Source organism: Sus scrofa, chromosome 4 (genome assembly GCF_000003025.6).
Source record: "Sus scrofa isolate TJ Tabasco breed Duroc chromosome 4, Sscrofa11.1, whole genome shotgun sequence".
NCBI lineage: Eukaryota > Metazoa > Chordata > Mammalia > Artiodactyla > Suidae > Sus > Sus scrofa.
In genome coordinates this window covers 79,693,304-79,709,003 of record NC_010446.5, presented here as the reverse complement: position 1 = coordinate 79,709,003, position 15,700 = coordinate 79,693,304, and the positions used below count along the sequence as shown (strand labels likewise).

Below are 15,700 nucleotides of genomic sequence, written 5' to 3'. Positions count from 1 at the left end.
GTGATGTAGGTCGTAAATGTGGCTTGGCTCCTGCACTGCTGTGCACAAGTCAGCAGTTGCAGCTCTGATTCAACCTCTAGCCCAGGAACTTCTAAATGCTGTAGGTGTGGCCCTAATAAATGAATAACAAAATGAAGAAGGACCCAGCTACAGTAATTAATTTTAAATTTGAGTTCTGAGATTTTGTTCCTTTTAATTGATTTTTTTTCCTAGTCTCACTTTAACTATGCTAACATACACTGTTTTAATTTTTCATTACTTGAAGTACTTAAAAAAAAAAAAAAACAACTATTGGAGTTTCCTGGCGATGCAGTGGGTTAAGGATCCAGCACTGTCACTGCTGTGGCACAGGTTCAATCTCTAGCCCAGAACTTCTGCATGCTGTAGGCATGGCCAAAAAAATAAAAAATTTTAAATTTTAAAAATAAGACTTTTTGGGGAGATCCTGTTGTGGCACAGTGGGAAAATGAATCTGACTAGTATCCAAGAGGATGCAGGTTTGATATCTAGCCTTGCTCAGTGGCTTAAGGATCTGGCATCGCAGGGAGCTGAGGTATAGGTCACAAGCACGGCTCAGATCCCAAGTTGCTGTGGCTGTGGAGTAGGCTGGCAGCTGCAGCTCCAATTCAACCCCTAGCCTGGGAACTTTCACATGCTGCAGGTGAGGCCCCAAAAGGATTAAAAAAAAAAGATTAAAAAATTTAAAATAAAACTTTTTGGGAGTTCCTGTCATGGCTCAGCAGAAACGAACCTGACTAGTATCCATGAGAACTCAGGTTTGATCCCTTGCCTCGCTCAGCAGGTTAAGGATCCAGCACTGCCATGAGCTGTGGCATAGGCCGACAGCTGCAACTCCAATTCCAACCCTAGCCTGGGTATTTCCATGTGCCAAGGGTATAGCCCTGAAAAGCAAAAAAAAAAAAAAAAAAAAAAAAAAAAATTGAAAGCTAATAAAATATACTTCTGAAATAATTAAGTCCTAAGTGTGTAAAACGTGGAGGCTAATAAAGAGGAACCAAGGTACTTCTATGGCTTTAGACCTGTTGTTTTTACCATTGTCTGGTCACAGCTCAGGAGATTTCTAAAAAGATCCAAGTAGTCTCTGTATGTGGGCACTTTCCACCCTCTGGTCCTAACTTCCTCTGATGCATGGGCATCCTCAGATTCAGACTCCGCACCCTGGGGGAAGACAGACACCAAGTACTGAGGACGGATTCTCAGAACAAGCACCACTTCCTGATTTCAGAATTCTCTCAACGAAAACAGCCACCAGCTGGAGGCTACAATTTGGTTAAGGAAGATAGCATAGTGTGAAAGCATAATAAAAACTTGGGGAAAAAGTCATGAATTTCTAACTGGGACTAAAATAGCAATGCACTAACAAATGCTTCAAAACAATACCAAAGGTATGTGTCATAAATAACTTATCTCACCTTCGGACATAGATCTCTCACCTCATTCTATTTCCTGTACTTCAAATAACTAAGACATGCCTCCCATCACACACCTAAGTACTTGGTACTGGAGTTTCAAGAGAAGAAATATCCCTTTTTGTAAAAATGTATGCATAATAGGTCATGTTTAGGGATGTTGCATAACCTAGAAGTTCATTTACCTAAAAAAATACACAGGTATTACATCCTACACTTTTCAGAATGTGAGGCATGGCTAATAACAAAAAAGCCACTTTTATACATTCACATACTGAAACCTCCAGCAACATCTCTAACTCACAAGATAATAAAGGCTAATTTTCAAATCAGAGTCAGAATTTACCTTTTGAAGAACCACTGGTTTAGAGCATATTCTGATTAAACCCTGATGCACTAAAAAAAAAGAAAATGAAAAACTGAAAAATAAACCAAACCCTCAATAAAAACAAAAACAAACCTTCAATGAAATTACAGCCATTTTTTTTCTTTTTTTCTTTTTAGGGCCGCACCTGCAGCATATGGAAGTTCCCAGGCTAGGGGTTGAATTGGAGCTGCAGCTGCCGGCCTACACCACAGCCACAACAACCCAGATCCAAGACACGTCTGCGACCTAAACCACAGCCACAGCAACACTGGATCCTTAACCCACTGAGCGAGGCCAAGGATCAAACCTGTATCCTCATGGACACTATGTCAGGTTCTTAACCCACTGATCCACAAGAGGAACTTCCAGCCATTGTTTTTTAACATAATATACCTCTCAATCTTTTTCCCTAAGTTTGCTATTATCTTTACTTTTAAATTTCAGACTATTAAGATTCAAAAGCAAGAGAAAAGAATTCAAAAAAAGATAGAAAAAGGAGATTTTGGTCCGCCAAAACATCAGGAGTTCTTTAAGAGGCATCAAAAGATAGAATAAATATAAATCAACTATAATAAAAAAAAATGGTTTTTTTTAAGATATAATAGGAGTTCCCGTTGTGGCACAGCAGAAACGAAGCTGACTAGTAACCATAAGTTTGTGGGCCCGATCCCTGGCCTCGCTCAGTGGGTTAAGGATCCGGAGTTGCCGTGAGTTGTGGTGTAGGACACAGACACGGCTCAGATTCTGTATTACTGTGGCTGTGGTGTAAGCCAGCAGCTGTAGATCCAATTCCACCCCTAGCCTGAGAACCTCCATATGCCTCAGGTACAGGCCTAAAAAGAAAAGAAAAAAGAAAAGCAAACCAGATGTTCTTTATCTATATCAAACAACACGTTAGGTATTCATCATCATCATCATAAAAACAAGAGTGAATTCCAAACTCACCCACAGTACCAATGCAATTCCAGAGAACTGGTCCTTTTTCCGCTAAGGCCAGGAACACTTTCACTATGGCTTTGCAACACACAGACTGCATTTTTGGACTGTATTGTGGAAAAGTGTCTATCTGTGCAACAATAAGATGTTCCAGAACCGGAGTATAGACCTCAGGAAGCTTCAGAGAAGAAAGCCAGCTGAAGTCAGGGGAGGGAGTAAACAAGCACAAAGATACCCAAAGCGCCACAGCGACCAGAACCCAGCCGGACACACAGCAGAGCCTCTTATCTAATCTGCTAATAGGCTTAACATTCACTGCTGTGACTAAAAAAATCAGAAGGAAACCATCTGAATGATACTCAAGGTATAATTAATTCCATCCCGAGCAACAATCTTAATCTTTTAGAAAGATAAAAAGAGCACCAGATAATTTTTCCTACTTTGGGAACAAAATGTCAAGTTTCAGGATCAAAATTATACCAACCCGAAATACTAACTAAAAACACCCCCTTGATCACAAAGGTGCCTGTACCGAATGCATAAAACTCCTACTATTCCACCAGATTACTTGAAGAACTGAGATAAAATAGTAAAAGATGTACTCCTTTTCAGTAACTCTTTCCCTTACTGTATCCAGGTAAAGCAGGACGCTGGCCAGAGACTGGAGGAAAGCGGGCATCTGGTAGGCGTGGTCCTCAGCAGTGTCCGTCTCCACCAGGAATAGCTGCTTGCAGCGCTGAATGAGCTCCACGTACATGAAGTCAACATCTTTGGCATTTATAGCCTTGCAAGGCTTGAGAAAAGGTAAACAACACTCTTGGTCAACCTTACCAACGTCTAAGTAATGATACATAAGGTTTTGTGTTAAGCCACATTGTCATAAACTGAATATTAAAAAGCTTTTTAATGGAGAAGAAATACAGATATTAAATAGTGTATGTTATAAAGATACTTGAAAAAAATCTGAAAGCCATACTAAACTGTTACTGATACACAAAACACCTACTAATCACACTTGCATTCTAGGCACTGGACAAAGGAGGGGAGTCCCTGTGCAGAGGCCAGTGGCCCAGATGAGGGACAGAAGCACACCCATAGAGCACGCGGGACTGCGCTACCTTCATAACTCACAGTCTGACCGGCCACCCACTGCCCACTGAGGGTGGTGCAAGGGCTTCCTCAGACGTAAGGTGCAGCCCAGCCTCCGGAAGGCTCCGGCCCTGTGCCTGTTCAGAGTGCTCTCCCTTCCTTCCTGCCTGAGGCCACGCTCTGACCACCTAACTCAGTCAAGTGTGCACCTAAGCACCATGAACATGTCCACAAGAGTTAGCGCTTGGCCATGAGGCTAGACACCCCTCACTACTGGGCACCTCTCAGCCTTGTCACACTGGCTCTTCTGCCCTAGGAAGGACAAAAGAGACAAATGAAGATTTTTTGAAGGGGAAAGATCATCTAGAAGCAAATGAGGACGTTTCAGGGATGAAACAAGGTGTGAGAGTAGAAGGCTGGGAGTCTCGCTGGTGGGCAGGTCAGCACAGAGAGGCAGCGGGGGACTCTGTCTGTCCAGCAGACACCACTTATCCACCAGGAAGGAAGCAACCTCAGCTACACTTCACAACCCTCAATAGACCACCCGTAGCCCTGGGGCCTTTGCTAAGCAGTGAGTGTCATGGAGCTCGACGTCCCTTCCCCAGGAACGGGAGCACAGCACAGGGAAAACGTGGTATCTCTAGTCCTCAGGCTGGAATTACATCTTGTTCTGTCACCTGTTAACTGTGTCCTTTCACAGGTGACCTCATTTCTCTGGGCCTCACTTTCCTCATCTGTAAAGTGGAATAATACTCCTAAAAACTTGTAGGAAAGTTATGACTATTTGAAATAATACACAGACAGAATTCCAGTACATAGCAGGCACTGAAAAAACAAATTAACAAAGCAAAAAAGAACAACACCACAAGTGTGAGATGCTATTCAAAATGCAATAAATCACACTCCTCTAAACACTCGAATGAAACTGAAAAGAGAAATGAAGGAGCCCCACCCCTGCAAACAGTCCATATCCACGAATGGCGACAGACAAATCCTTGCTGCTGGCATCGCTGTCTCTGATGATCCCGTAGAACTGCTCCATGAAGTACTGCAGCTTGCTCCTGTGCTTCTCAGCATCGCCGGCCACCATCAGAGAAACCTGCAAGAGCATGACGTTCCCTGGAGAAGTATGTTTAACAAAGAAACCTATGCAAACGTGGGAAGGCTAGAACTGCTGGACTGGATGTGACCTAGGGGCTATTGCCACCACAGTCACTTTTACTGTAAAGAACCAGTCAACTTGCTTGGTCTCCATTAGGTTTGGAAAAGGCACTTTCTTAAGTAAGCCTTTATTACACATGACGCATTTTTCCTAGAGAAAGCAACTGAAAGAGACCAGGTAAATGCAGAAAAATGTACACATGTAACACAAGCTCCGGGGCTAAGGCTCCTGCTGAAGCAGAAATCATCTTTAGACTCATCTGCGACTCACGGTGAGGCAGGCCCAGTGGCCAGTGAGTTCAGAGTCACCAACAGACTGGACCCCCAGTAGGGCAACACAGAATAGGGTTCAGAACTAATATCAGAAAGACACAGCATCTCATTTTGCAAAATAAGCTACAAAATATAAAGCTGAAATTCCATGAGGCAAGAAGTACTCTGAGAAGCAAGGAGACCACTGCTCACCACGCCAAGAGTCAATGGCCTAAAGACAGGGATGGCAGGGCATCAGGCGACCCCAATTCCTAAATCCGCTAAGACGGTCTGAGGCCAGAATGGGAAGAAGCCAGGAAATCAGCAAAGGCAGAGAGAAGACAGGGCCCTGTGTGGCCAACCAGGCCCCGCACCAGCCCCCAGGCCTTGAACACGCCCCTGCAGCACCTGGCGCCCATCCGTTTCAGGAGAGCAGACGTCAGGTACGTGGCATCCTAGATCCCCTTCCCAGACTCCTGAACACGCTCCTCAGGAAGGAACACACGCTGTCATCTTAGTCGCAGAACAGTTTTTCATTTTATGAACATATTATAATGTTTACACATTTAAGCTGTTTCTAAATTTTTACTATTTTACTTTCAACAAACACCCTTTTTATTTATTTATTTATTTATTTTTTGCTTTTTAGGGCCACACCTGCAGCACATAGAAGTTCCCAGGCCGGGGGTCAAATCAGACCTACACCACAGCAACGCTGGATCCTTAACCTGCTGCGCAAGGCCAGGGCTTGAACCTGCTAGATCCTTAACCCACTGAGCAAGGCCAGGGATTAAACTCATGTCCTCATGGATACTAGTTGGGTTCATTACTGCTGAGCCACAATGGGAAGTCCCTTTTATGCATATTTACCCAATTATTTTCTGTATATAGTAGCATAAACTTGAAAATAATTCCCCAATGGTAGACAAGAGGTTACCACATTTTTGCTAATACAATGACACATATTATCTGTATGTTGCCACTACAGTTCATCAAGTAGATCCCAAGATGCAGGAGGAAAACAGAGCCCACAGAGCAGAAAATTTCAGGACTACAGAAATTACAAATAATTACTCCTTGATGTCAAACTCTCTCCCTCCTTCCTTCCCCATCCTCTTCCTTGGGGAAAGGAGATAACGAGACGGGGACAACAGACAGAGAAAGGGTGCCTAGAAGCATCACCACCAAAATGGTGATTTTTTTTTTCCTGGTGGTAAGATTTCAAAAGATTTAACAATCTCCTTTGTATTTTTCTACATTTTTAAATTACATGCTAGTATCCTGCCATGTTTTTAACAACTTTACATAATGCTATTAAATAAAAAAGGAAAAACTTCCTTCCCACAGGAGTAACGTTTAAATTAAAAAATGTGCACTCAAGGAGTCCCTGTCATGGCTCAGTGGTTAACGAATCCAACTAGGAACCATGAGGTTGCAGATTCGATCCCTGGCCTTGCTCAGTGGGTTAAGGATCTGGCGTTGCCATGAGCTGTGGTGTAGGTCGCAGATGTGGCTCAGATCCCGTGTTGCTGTGGCTGTGGCAGAGGCCGGCAGCTATAGCTCTGATTAGACCCCTAGCCTGGGAACCTCCATATGCCAAGGGAGTGGCCCTAGAAAAGGCAAAAAGACAAAAAAAAAAAAAAAAGTCAAAACAATGGAAAAGAAAAACTAAGTTGGAAGACATCCATCGCCTAATTTCAAGACTTAACAGAAAGCTGCAGTCATCAAGACAGTGAGGTACTAAAAAAAAATAAAAATAAAAAAGGAGTTCCTGTCACGGCACAGGAGAAACAAATCTGACTAGGGCCCATTAGGGCCCATGAGGTTGCAGAGGTTTTTTTTGTTGTTGTTTTGTCTTTTTGCCTTTTCTAGGGCCGCTCCCTCGGCATATGGAGGTTCCCAGGCTAGGGGTCCAATCGGAGCTGCAACCGCCAACCTACACCACAGCCACAGCAACGCGAGATCCGAGCCGTGTCTGCAACCTACACCACAGCTCATGGCAATGCCAGATCCTTAACCCACAGAGCAAGGCAGGGATCGAACCCACAACCTCATGGCTTCTAGTCGGATTCGTTAACCACTGTGCCACAACGGGAACTCCGAGGTTGCAGGTTTTATCCCTGGCCTCGTTCAGTGGGCTAAGGATCTGGCGTTGCTGTGAGAGGTGGTGTATGCCAGCAGCTGTAGCTCTGATTCGACCCCTAGCTTGGGAACCTCCATATGCCTAGGGTATCGCCCTTAAAAAGCAAAAAAAAAAAAAAAAAAAAGACAGTGAGGTACTATACAAACAGACAAACAGACCAGTGAAATATAAGTCCACAACATACTCACACACTTGGTTAACTGACTTGTGACAAAAGTGCCCAGGTTAGTCGAGAGGGAAAGCAACCTTTAGCAAGTGATGCTCAAACCAAAAAAATGGGAGAGGAAAAAAAGCACCTTTAAACCTTCCTTTACAGCACACACAAAAGTTAATTCAGGAGTTCCCCTTGTGGTGCAGTGGAATCGAATCTGACTAGTGTCCAGGAGGATGCAGGTTTCATTCCTGGCATGGCTCAGTGGATCAGGGATCTGGCATTGCCGTGAGCTGTGGTGTAGGTTGTAGATGTGGCTTGGATCCCACCTTGCTGTGGCTCTGATTTGCCCCCTAGCCTGGGAACTTTCCATATGCCGTGGGTACGGCCCTAAAAAGTGGGGATAAAAAGAAAAAAAAAAAAAAAGAGTTAATTCAAAATGGATCATAGACCTAAATGTAAATGCTAAAACTATGAACCATAAAACTTCTTGCAGAAAACGATGAGAAAACCTTTGCAACCACGGACTGGCAAAAGTTTCTGAGGTCAGCAAGAGAGTCAGCTGGAACACTGGGAGCTTGGACTTAAGCTTCAAACTCCTGCTCTTCAAAAAAGGCAGTTAAGAAAATGAAAACAAAAGCCACAAAGGAAAACTATCTGCAATATTTTGAAAAAAGAATTTGCCTCCCGACTGTATAAAGAATATTTATAGCTCGTTGATTAAAAAACATACAACCTGATTTTAAAACAAGCAAAATATCTGCATGAATACTTCACAAAACATAAGAATTGACAAACCACCACAGGAAAAAAAGATCATCAACAGACTCAACAGAAACTCAAAACCACAGCAGGTGACGGCACAACCACGAGAAGGGCTAAAATTAAAGGGTGACTGTGTCAGGTGCTGGCAAGAATGTGGAGAGACTAGGGCTCACCAGTGGGAATGTAAAACAGTGCAACTAGTTTGGAAAAGAGCTTAGCAGTTTCTTATAAGTTAAAATATACCATGTGACCCAGCAATACCACTGCTAGGTGTTTACTGAGAGAAAGCACATGCCCACGAAAACACTTGGTCATGAATGTTCTCAGCTGTTTTCTTTCAAAGAGCCCCAAACCAGGAACAACCCGAAGTCCATAAACAAGGTGTGGGGGTCTCTGCATGGACCCCGACTGTGCCACGGGTGAGGTCTTCGGGTCAGCCTGTGAATCTAACCCCCACTCCAGCACCGCTGCTCGGCTCTTCCATCAGGGCCAACCCAGCCAGGCTAACTCCCACCACCAGCCTGGTCCTCGGGAATTTCCAGCTGCCACTAGGCGCACAGAAGCACAGGTACACGCGCCTTGGTTGATGGAGACGCCTTGCCAACTGCTGGCTCGGGCTCCACGCCCACATCCCACCTGGATGGAAACACCCCAGGGCAGGTGGGCTCTCCTCAGTCTCCTAGCAACGCAGAGAAGCATCTTGTCTTAGGACCACTGACCCCGACCCTGACCCCCATCCTCCCTCCTGCCTCTCCACTGCTGCCCCTTCTTCTGTCCAGCCTTGGCTCTGAGGCCCTGACCGATCTGCTGCTTTCCAAGCTCTCCCCCAGACCGGCTGCCACCCTGCGCCTGGTGGCCAACCTTCCCTAAGCACCAGAGATGAGCCTGTACTCATTTTCAAATGCTCACACACAATATGGGAATTTAATTTTTTGCATAAAATATTTTTAAATAGTACCTGTTTCAGAAAAGATTCCAGAGCTGAATGTGCAGCTTTTTTCAATTCCATGTTTGGATGGCTACACCATTTTGACAGGACTTCAAATAAGGAAACGTAGTTGTCCAGAAGGCAAGTGCTAAACTGGGAGGCATGCAGCGTAAATAAGCACAGGCCAGCTGCAGATGCAAAACACATCACACTTAGAGTAGGACAACCAAGGGTGGAACAAGTGTCAAAAGTCAAACTGTGCTCCCCAAGCTCCAGCATCATTACTAATCATCGCTAATGACATAGGACCCTCTCAGACCTCCACTGGAACCAAGAGGGCCATGACTTGGCCAATGACCCCAAAACAAGCATCAGAAGTAGGATCGGGATTTGTTTAGATAAAGTCAGAATCAAACAATCTGAATTCCCTGAAAGTTGCTCTAAAGCAGTTTTCTGAAGTCACATAATCTAAATGTGACCACCTCTGCCTGCCACCTCTGCCTGTGTAAACTCCCATCAATTACCACATAGGCATGTCAGTCACAGGTGTCATCATGCTCTCATTCACAATTTAAGCAAAAGTTCACTCAAGGCATCAACTTAATCGGAAACATTCCACTTCATTAAATGTAGACTCTTACCCAAAGGCACCGCATATCTCTTCAGATCAATCTATCAAAAAAAAATTTACCATCAGTGTTTGACAATCACAAGTTTCAACTGTAAAGGAATTAGAGAAAATATTCATCCTACCTGAGGACGGATTGCCTTTAATGCAAAATCAAAAATCTCCCTTGAAGTCTGGGGATCTGGGGAAAAAGAGAACACAGGCTGTCAGATCACAAGTGCATCAAGGACACACCTCACAAGAACCCTACAAGCAACCTAGTTCAGGCGGCACCCTCGCCAAGCCTTCACTCCGCTGACCCTTAAGCACCCGTCAGCTTGTGCTCTGAACCCCACTGGAGCTGCCTGTGCCGAGCTAGACACAAGCCAGTTCCTGGCAGCAGACTCCCTGCTTCTCTGCACTGGCTCCAGAGCTAACCCTGCTCATGCTCTCAGCTCCTCTCTGAAGACGTCGGAAGCCGGCTCCTTCCCCCGCAGGATCCAGCCCTACAGATGCTTGGAGGCTGCGGAGCCACCACAGCTAAACGTAACCAACACAGAAAGCGCAGCTTCCGCCTGCCGCTCAGCAACCTGGGCAAGACTTTAGCTGCTCACGCCCGCCGAGGCCACGCCCCCGATGCCTTCAGCTGGTCAGCCACTGGCACAGCTGCTCCCTATAGGAAAACCAGGGCTCGCCTTAGAAGCCCCTCACACTTGGCCCCCACAGGCTGGGCAAGCTCACCACTAGAGTGCCACATCAGGCAGCCCAGCCCTCCTGAGCCTGCCTGCCACAGCCGCAGGCTGCCGCCGGGTACTCACAGGCCACTCCGCCTGGCATGCCCTTCCCAGCCGGCTCTGTGCCAGCCTGCAGGCCGTCGCCTCTCGTTCCCCCTTGAGGAGAACCACCCGCTGTGCCTCTTCCATCTCCCCACACTCCCACATGCCTATTCACTGCACCCAGCGTGTCTGCCCAAAGAAGCGCTGAAACCTGCGAAGCGCCTCATCTGTCTCCTGCAGACACTCACCATGGCAAGGAGCTGGGGACTCTCATCACTTCGCCCAAAGCATCAGTCGGCAGACAAAAGGCACCCAGCAACTAGGTGTCCCATGAATGAGCGGGTGGGTATGCAGCCCTGGTGCCTGCGGTCACAGAATCACACTACGCCCAACATCTACATTTTAGCCTCATGCCCAGGCTTAAACCTCAATCTTGCCACAGGCTGGTTAGATTAGCTTCCTGTTGCTGTTGTAATAAATTATCATAAACTTAGTGGCTTAAAACCACACAAACTTATTACCATGTAGTCCTGGAAGTTGAGAACTCTGAAATGGATGGCACTGAGCTAAAATCAAGGTGTCAGGTCATGATGAAAGGTCTGGGAAGTCTTTTAGATGAGGTGCTGCTAGAGGAGCCAGGGATGTGTGGGTTGGGAACTAGAAAGGTATGAAGGAAACATGCCAAAATATTAGCAACATGTGTTTCTTAATGGTGGACTAACAGGTGATTTTCGTTTTCTTTTTTATTAGTTCTGGATTTCCTATGAGGAACATATTTTTAGAGTAAGAAAAACATCTTCATAAAGCATAATTACAAGACTGAAAAAATAAAATAAAGGGGGGTGGGGGGCAGGGAAGGATTCCGAGCTCCCCTCCTCCCACAGACACACCACGATCACAGCTCCAAGTAGAAAAACTTTGTCTGAGAACGACCTCAAGACACAACTGAAGACACCAAGGAACAGCCACTCAAAGGGGCAGTTCTGCCTGGCCCACGCCCCCAGCATTCTGTCGGCGAGAGGGAATCACAGCCCTGGAGGCTCCTCCGAAGAACAAGGTCTCCACCCCACATCGGGCTCCGCAGCCGGAGAAGCTGCACCCACAGGAGGAGTGCCTACAACACCTGAGAGAGCTGGAGGCCTGCAGGAAACCAGGGCCAGAGTTCCAGTGGCGCAGAGGCAGCAGCTGGAAAAAGCAGCCAGAGCTCCCAGGAAGGAGAGTCCTGGGCTAACTTATACAGAGGGTGGGGGGCAGCGATGTGTTGGCAGTCTCAGGGTACAGAGGGGCTGGTGGGGACCAGCCTCTGCGTGTGGGCTTCTGTTTGTGTGGCTCATCCTCCAGCTAGCTGGCCAGACTCGCAAGCACCTTTCCCGACTCCCCACCTAACCCATCAGCACCGCTCACCCTGCCCTGGTTTCACCTGTGGACCCGATCCAGCTGCTCTCCTCCAAGCCATCCCCCACCAGCCCTGGTGGGCACCCTCGGCCACACCAGAGCCCCAAAGCGCCCCTGCCATACCAGGTGCCCCTGACCAGCACCAGCATCCTTCCAAAGCGGCTCTCGCCCCAAGGGCTGGCCACCTTGAGTGCTGTCAAGGATGCAGAGAAAAGGGAACCACTGATGGAAATGTAAACTGGTGCAACCACTGTGGAAAAACGTGTGGAGGTTCCTCAAAAAATTAAAAATAAAACTATGGTGTGATCCAGAAAATCCCACTCCTGTGTATTTACCCGATGGAAATGAAACCACTAATCAGAAAAGACACATGCGGGAGTTCCTGTCGTGGCGCAGTGGTTAACGAATCCGACTAGGAACCATGAGGTTGCGGATTCGGGCCCTGCCCTTGCTCAGTGGGTTAACGATCCGGCGTTGCCGTGAGCTGTGGCGTAGGTTGCAGACGCAGCTCGGATCCTGCGTTGCTGTGGCTCTGGCGTAGGCCGGTGGCTATAGCTCCGATTTGACCCCTAGCCCGGGAACCTCCATATGCCGCGGAAGCGGCCCAAAGAAATAGCAAAAAGACAAAAAAAAAAAAAAAAAGAAAAGACACATGCACCCCAATATTCATAACAGCATTATCTATAACAGCCAAGACAGGGAAGCAACCTAAGTGCCCATCAAGAGATGAATGGATAAAGGTACACATCTGTGTGTGTATCTGTAGGACTGCGACTCAGCTGGAACAAAGAATGAAGTCTTGCCACCTGCAGCTCCATGGATGGTCCTAGACGACACTGCGCTCAGTGAAACAAGTCACAGAAAGAAATATATCATGTGATCTCACCTACATGCGGGGGCCTAAAAAACAGATGAACAAGCCTAACAAAACTGACGCAGACTCACATATACAGAGAACAAACAGATGGTTGTCAGAGGGAAGGGAGGTGGGAGAATGAGTCAAACAGGTGAGGAAGATTAAGAGGTAGAAACGTCCAGTTATAAAATACTGAGTCCCAGAGATGTAATGCACAGCACCAGGACACAGTCAACAACACTATGACAACTTTGTTGGTGACAGACGGTTTCCTATGGTACTTAATTGTCAGATCACTATGCCGTACACCTGAAACAATCAACATATTGCATTGCAACACTTCAATTAAAGAAGCAAAATAATAGAAGTTCCCACTGTGGCACACCAGGTTAAGGATCAAGCGTTGCTACTGCTGCAGCACTGGTTGCAGGTGCAGCTTAGATTTGATCCCTGGCCCAGGAACTCCCATATGCTTTGGGTACAGCAAAAAAAAAAAAAAAAGCAAAATAACAAAGTCAAGGTGCCATCACGGTGTGTTCCTTTCTAGAGGCTTAAGGGCTGCCTCTTCCTGCTCACACCCCTGGCTTGGGCCCTTCTCAAAGCCAACCTCCTGGCGTCACAGCGCAGCTCTGACTACTGCCCCTCCTTCACAGTTAAGTGCCCTGTGATAGCCAGGTCCCCAGGTCAGCAGACAAACATCTCCAGCCCCAACTCCCCTCTGCCGTGTGCCCTAACGGTCACGGGGCTGGGGTCACAGTGCCGTGATTCTGCCCACCTCACTACCTGAAGGACAAAGAAGTTACTTACCTTAGTTCTAGTTTGCTAGCCTGTAAAACAAAGAGATTATCACCCACCTTAGCGAAAATTCCTACAGGAATTTTCCTTGCAACATGAATAATCTTTAGTACACATTACATGACCAATAAGTGTTATTATTTTTCCTGTTCACCAAATGTCAATTAATGAGAAGCAAAAGCAACATTCCCTGCCACTACAGTCAGGTGACGGAAATAAACATACACTTGGTGGATTAAAAACACGTCACGGGAGCTGCGATAGAGAGGACTACAGAGGCCAGAGGAGGCGCCTCTCACGGGGGAGAAGAAAGGCTCCAGCAATCAGGAGATCTTTGAGCAGCAATGTGACAGAGCAAGAAGGGGCCACAGACCAGGCGTGGGCAGGCGGGGAGAGGGCAAGGAAGGGAAACCAGGCAGAACTGCCCCAGCGCTCTCAGTCAGAGGCAGCAAAGAAGGGATAAGCAGCAACAGTGGCTGAAACATACAAAAGTCCTGTTTTCACAGGTAAAAAATCATGGCATAGTGGCAATTTCTTAAGTTCCTATCTAATAAAAGCAAACACAGGTAGGAAGTAGAAAAATTTGGCAGTTACCAGAGCAAAAATGTTAAGGAAGAGCAAAAAGATTTTTTTCCCTTTTTTTTTTTGTCTTTTGTTGTTGTTGTTGTTGCTATTTCTTGGGCCGCTCCCACGGCATATGGAGGTTCCCAGGCTAGGGGTCGAATCGGAGCTGTAGCCACCGGCCTACACCAGAGCCACAGCAACGCAGGATCCGAGCCGCGTCTGCAACCTACGCCACAGCTCACGGCAACGCCGGATCGTTAACCCACTGAGCAAGGCCAGGGACCGAACCCGCAACCTCATGGTTCCTAGTCGGATTCCTTAACCACTGCGCCACGACGGGAACTCCGATTTTTTTCCCTTTAAAGAATCTTTTAGTCAAGTTTTATTTGTCTTTTAAGACAAATTGAACTTCATAATCCTTATAATGCTGTCATAGATTATTCTCCAAACCTTTAATTTTGAGATACCACAGAAAAACATTATTGATAGCTATGGAACAAATTATATTAAACAGTTTAAAATCAATAGGCAACGATCTGCATCCTAAGAATTATAAAATGTGAGTGGAAGAAATCAAAGGCGACCTAAATAAACGGAGATGCACTGTGTGCGTGGCCCGGAGGGCTCAACACAGAGAAGACATCAACTCTCCCCAGACTCACCCCCTGACACAATGACCGTCAAAATCCAAACAAGTTTTCTCACAGACACAAACTTATTCTAAGATTTACATGGACAAGCATAGGCCTTCTAATGTCAAAATGATTTTGAAAAGAGTAACATGTGAGAACTTAACTGCACTTGACAGCTAAGGCTGACATCAAAAAGACAGAGTGGTGCTGGCAGGGGACAGACCACAGACTGATGGATTAGAACAGAGAACTCAGGAATCAGATCCACACACTGATGCCCAACGATTCCTACAAAGGCCCAAACAATTCAGGGACTTAGCAATGATTTCATGGATTTGGCACCCAAATCACAGGCAGCTAAAGAAAAAATGGATCAACTGGACTTCATCAAAATGAATAACTTTTGCACATCAAATCAACAGTGAAAAGGCAACCCACGGAATGGGAGAAAACAACGGCAAATCACATGTCTGATAAGAAATTGATACCCAGAATATATAAAGAACTCCTACACATCAATAACAAAAAGTCAAATGATCTGACCCTTTAAACATGGGCAGAGAACCCAAATAGGCCTTCATGGAAAGAAGACACACAAGCAGGAGCCAGGCACACGTAAAGACACTCAATACCATCAGCCTTCAGGGAGGTGCCACCCCACACCCACTAGGACGGCTACTTCAAACCACAGAAAATGAGTGTTGGCGAGAGGATGTGGACAAACAGTGCTTGTTGGTGGGAATGTAAATTAGGGTGGGAAACATGATGGTGAGTCCCCCAAAAATAAACACAGAACTATCCTGCAGTCCAGCAATTCTACTTCTGGGAATTCACCCCCAAAATGAAAACAGAC

The 15,700-nt window shown here is 46.2% G+C and overlaps 1 protein-coding gene across 4 annotated transcripts in view; it reads right to left on the bottom strand.

Moving 5' to 3' along the window:
• Window positions 1-15,700, bottom strand: part of PRKDC (protein kinase, DNA-activated, catalytic polypeptide) — a 162,772-nt gene that overhangs the window by 141,143 nt on the left and 5,929 nt on the right. For 3 of the 4 annotated variants that reach the window (XM_021089419.1, XM_021089420.1, XM_021089422.1), the window contains exons 8-15: window positions 9,976-10,031; window positions 9,864-9,894; window positions 9,253-9,410; window positions 4,775-4,921; window positions 3,362-3,526; window positions 2,743-2,911; window positions 1,777-1,826; window positions 1,054-1,179 (exon numbers count right to left, since the gene is read on the bottom strand). In XM_021089419.1, the coding sequence (XP_020945078.1) occupies window positions 1,054-1,179; window positions 1,777-1,826; window positions 2,743-2,911; window positions 3,362-3,526; window positions 4,775-4,921; window positions 9,253-9,410; window positions 9,864-9,894; window positions 9,976-10,031 (902 nt within the window). Of the gene's footprint in view, window positions 1-1,053; window positions 1,180-1,776; window positions 1,827-2,742; window positions 3,238-3,361; window positions 3,527-4,774; window positions 4,922-9,252; window positions 9,411-9,863; window positions 9,895-9,975; window positions 10,032-15,700 lie in introns of those variants that run through there. The other variant, XM_021089421.1, reaches the window with a different exon arrangement.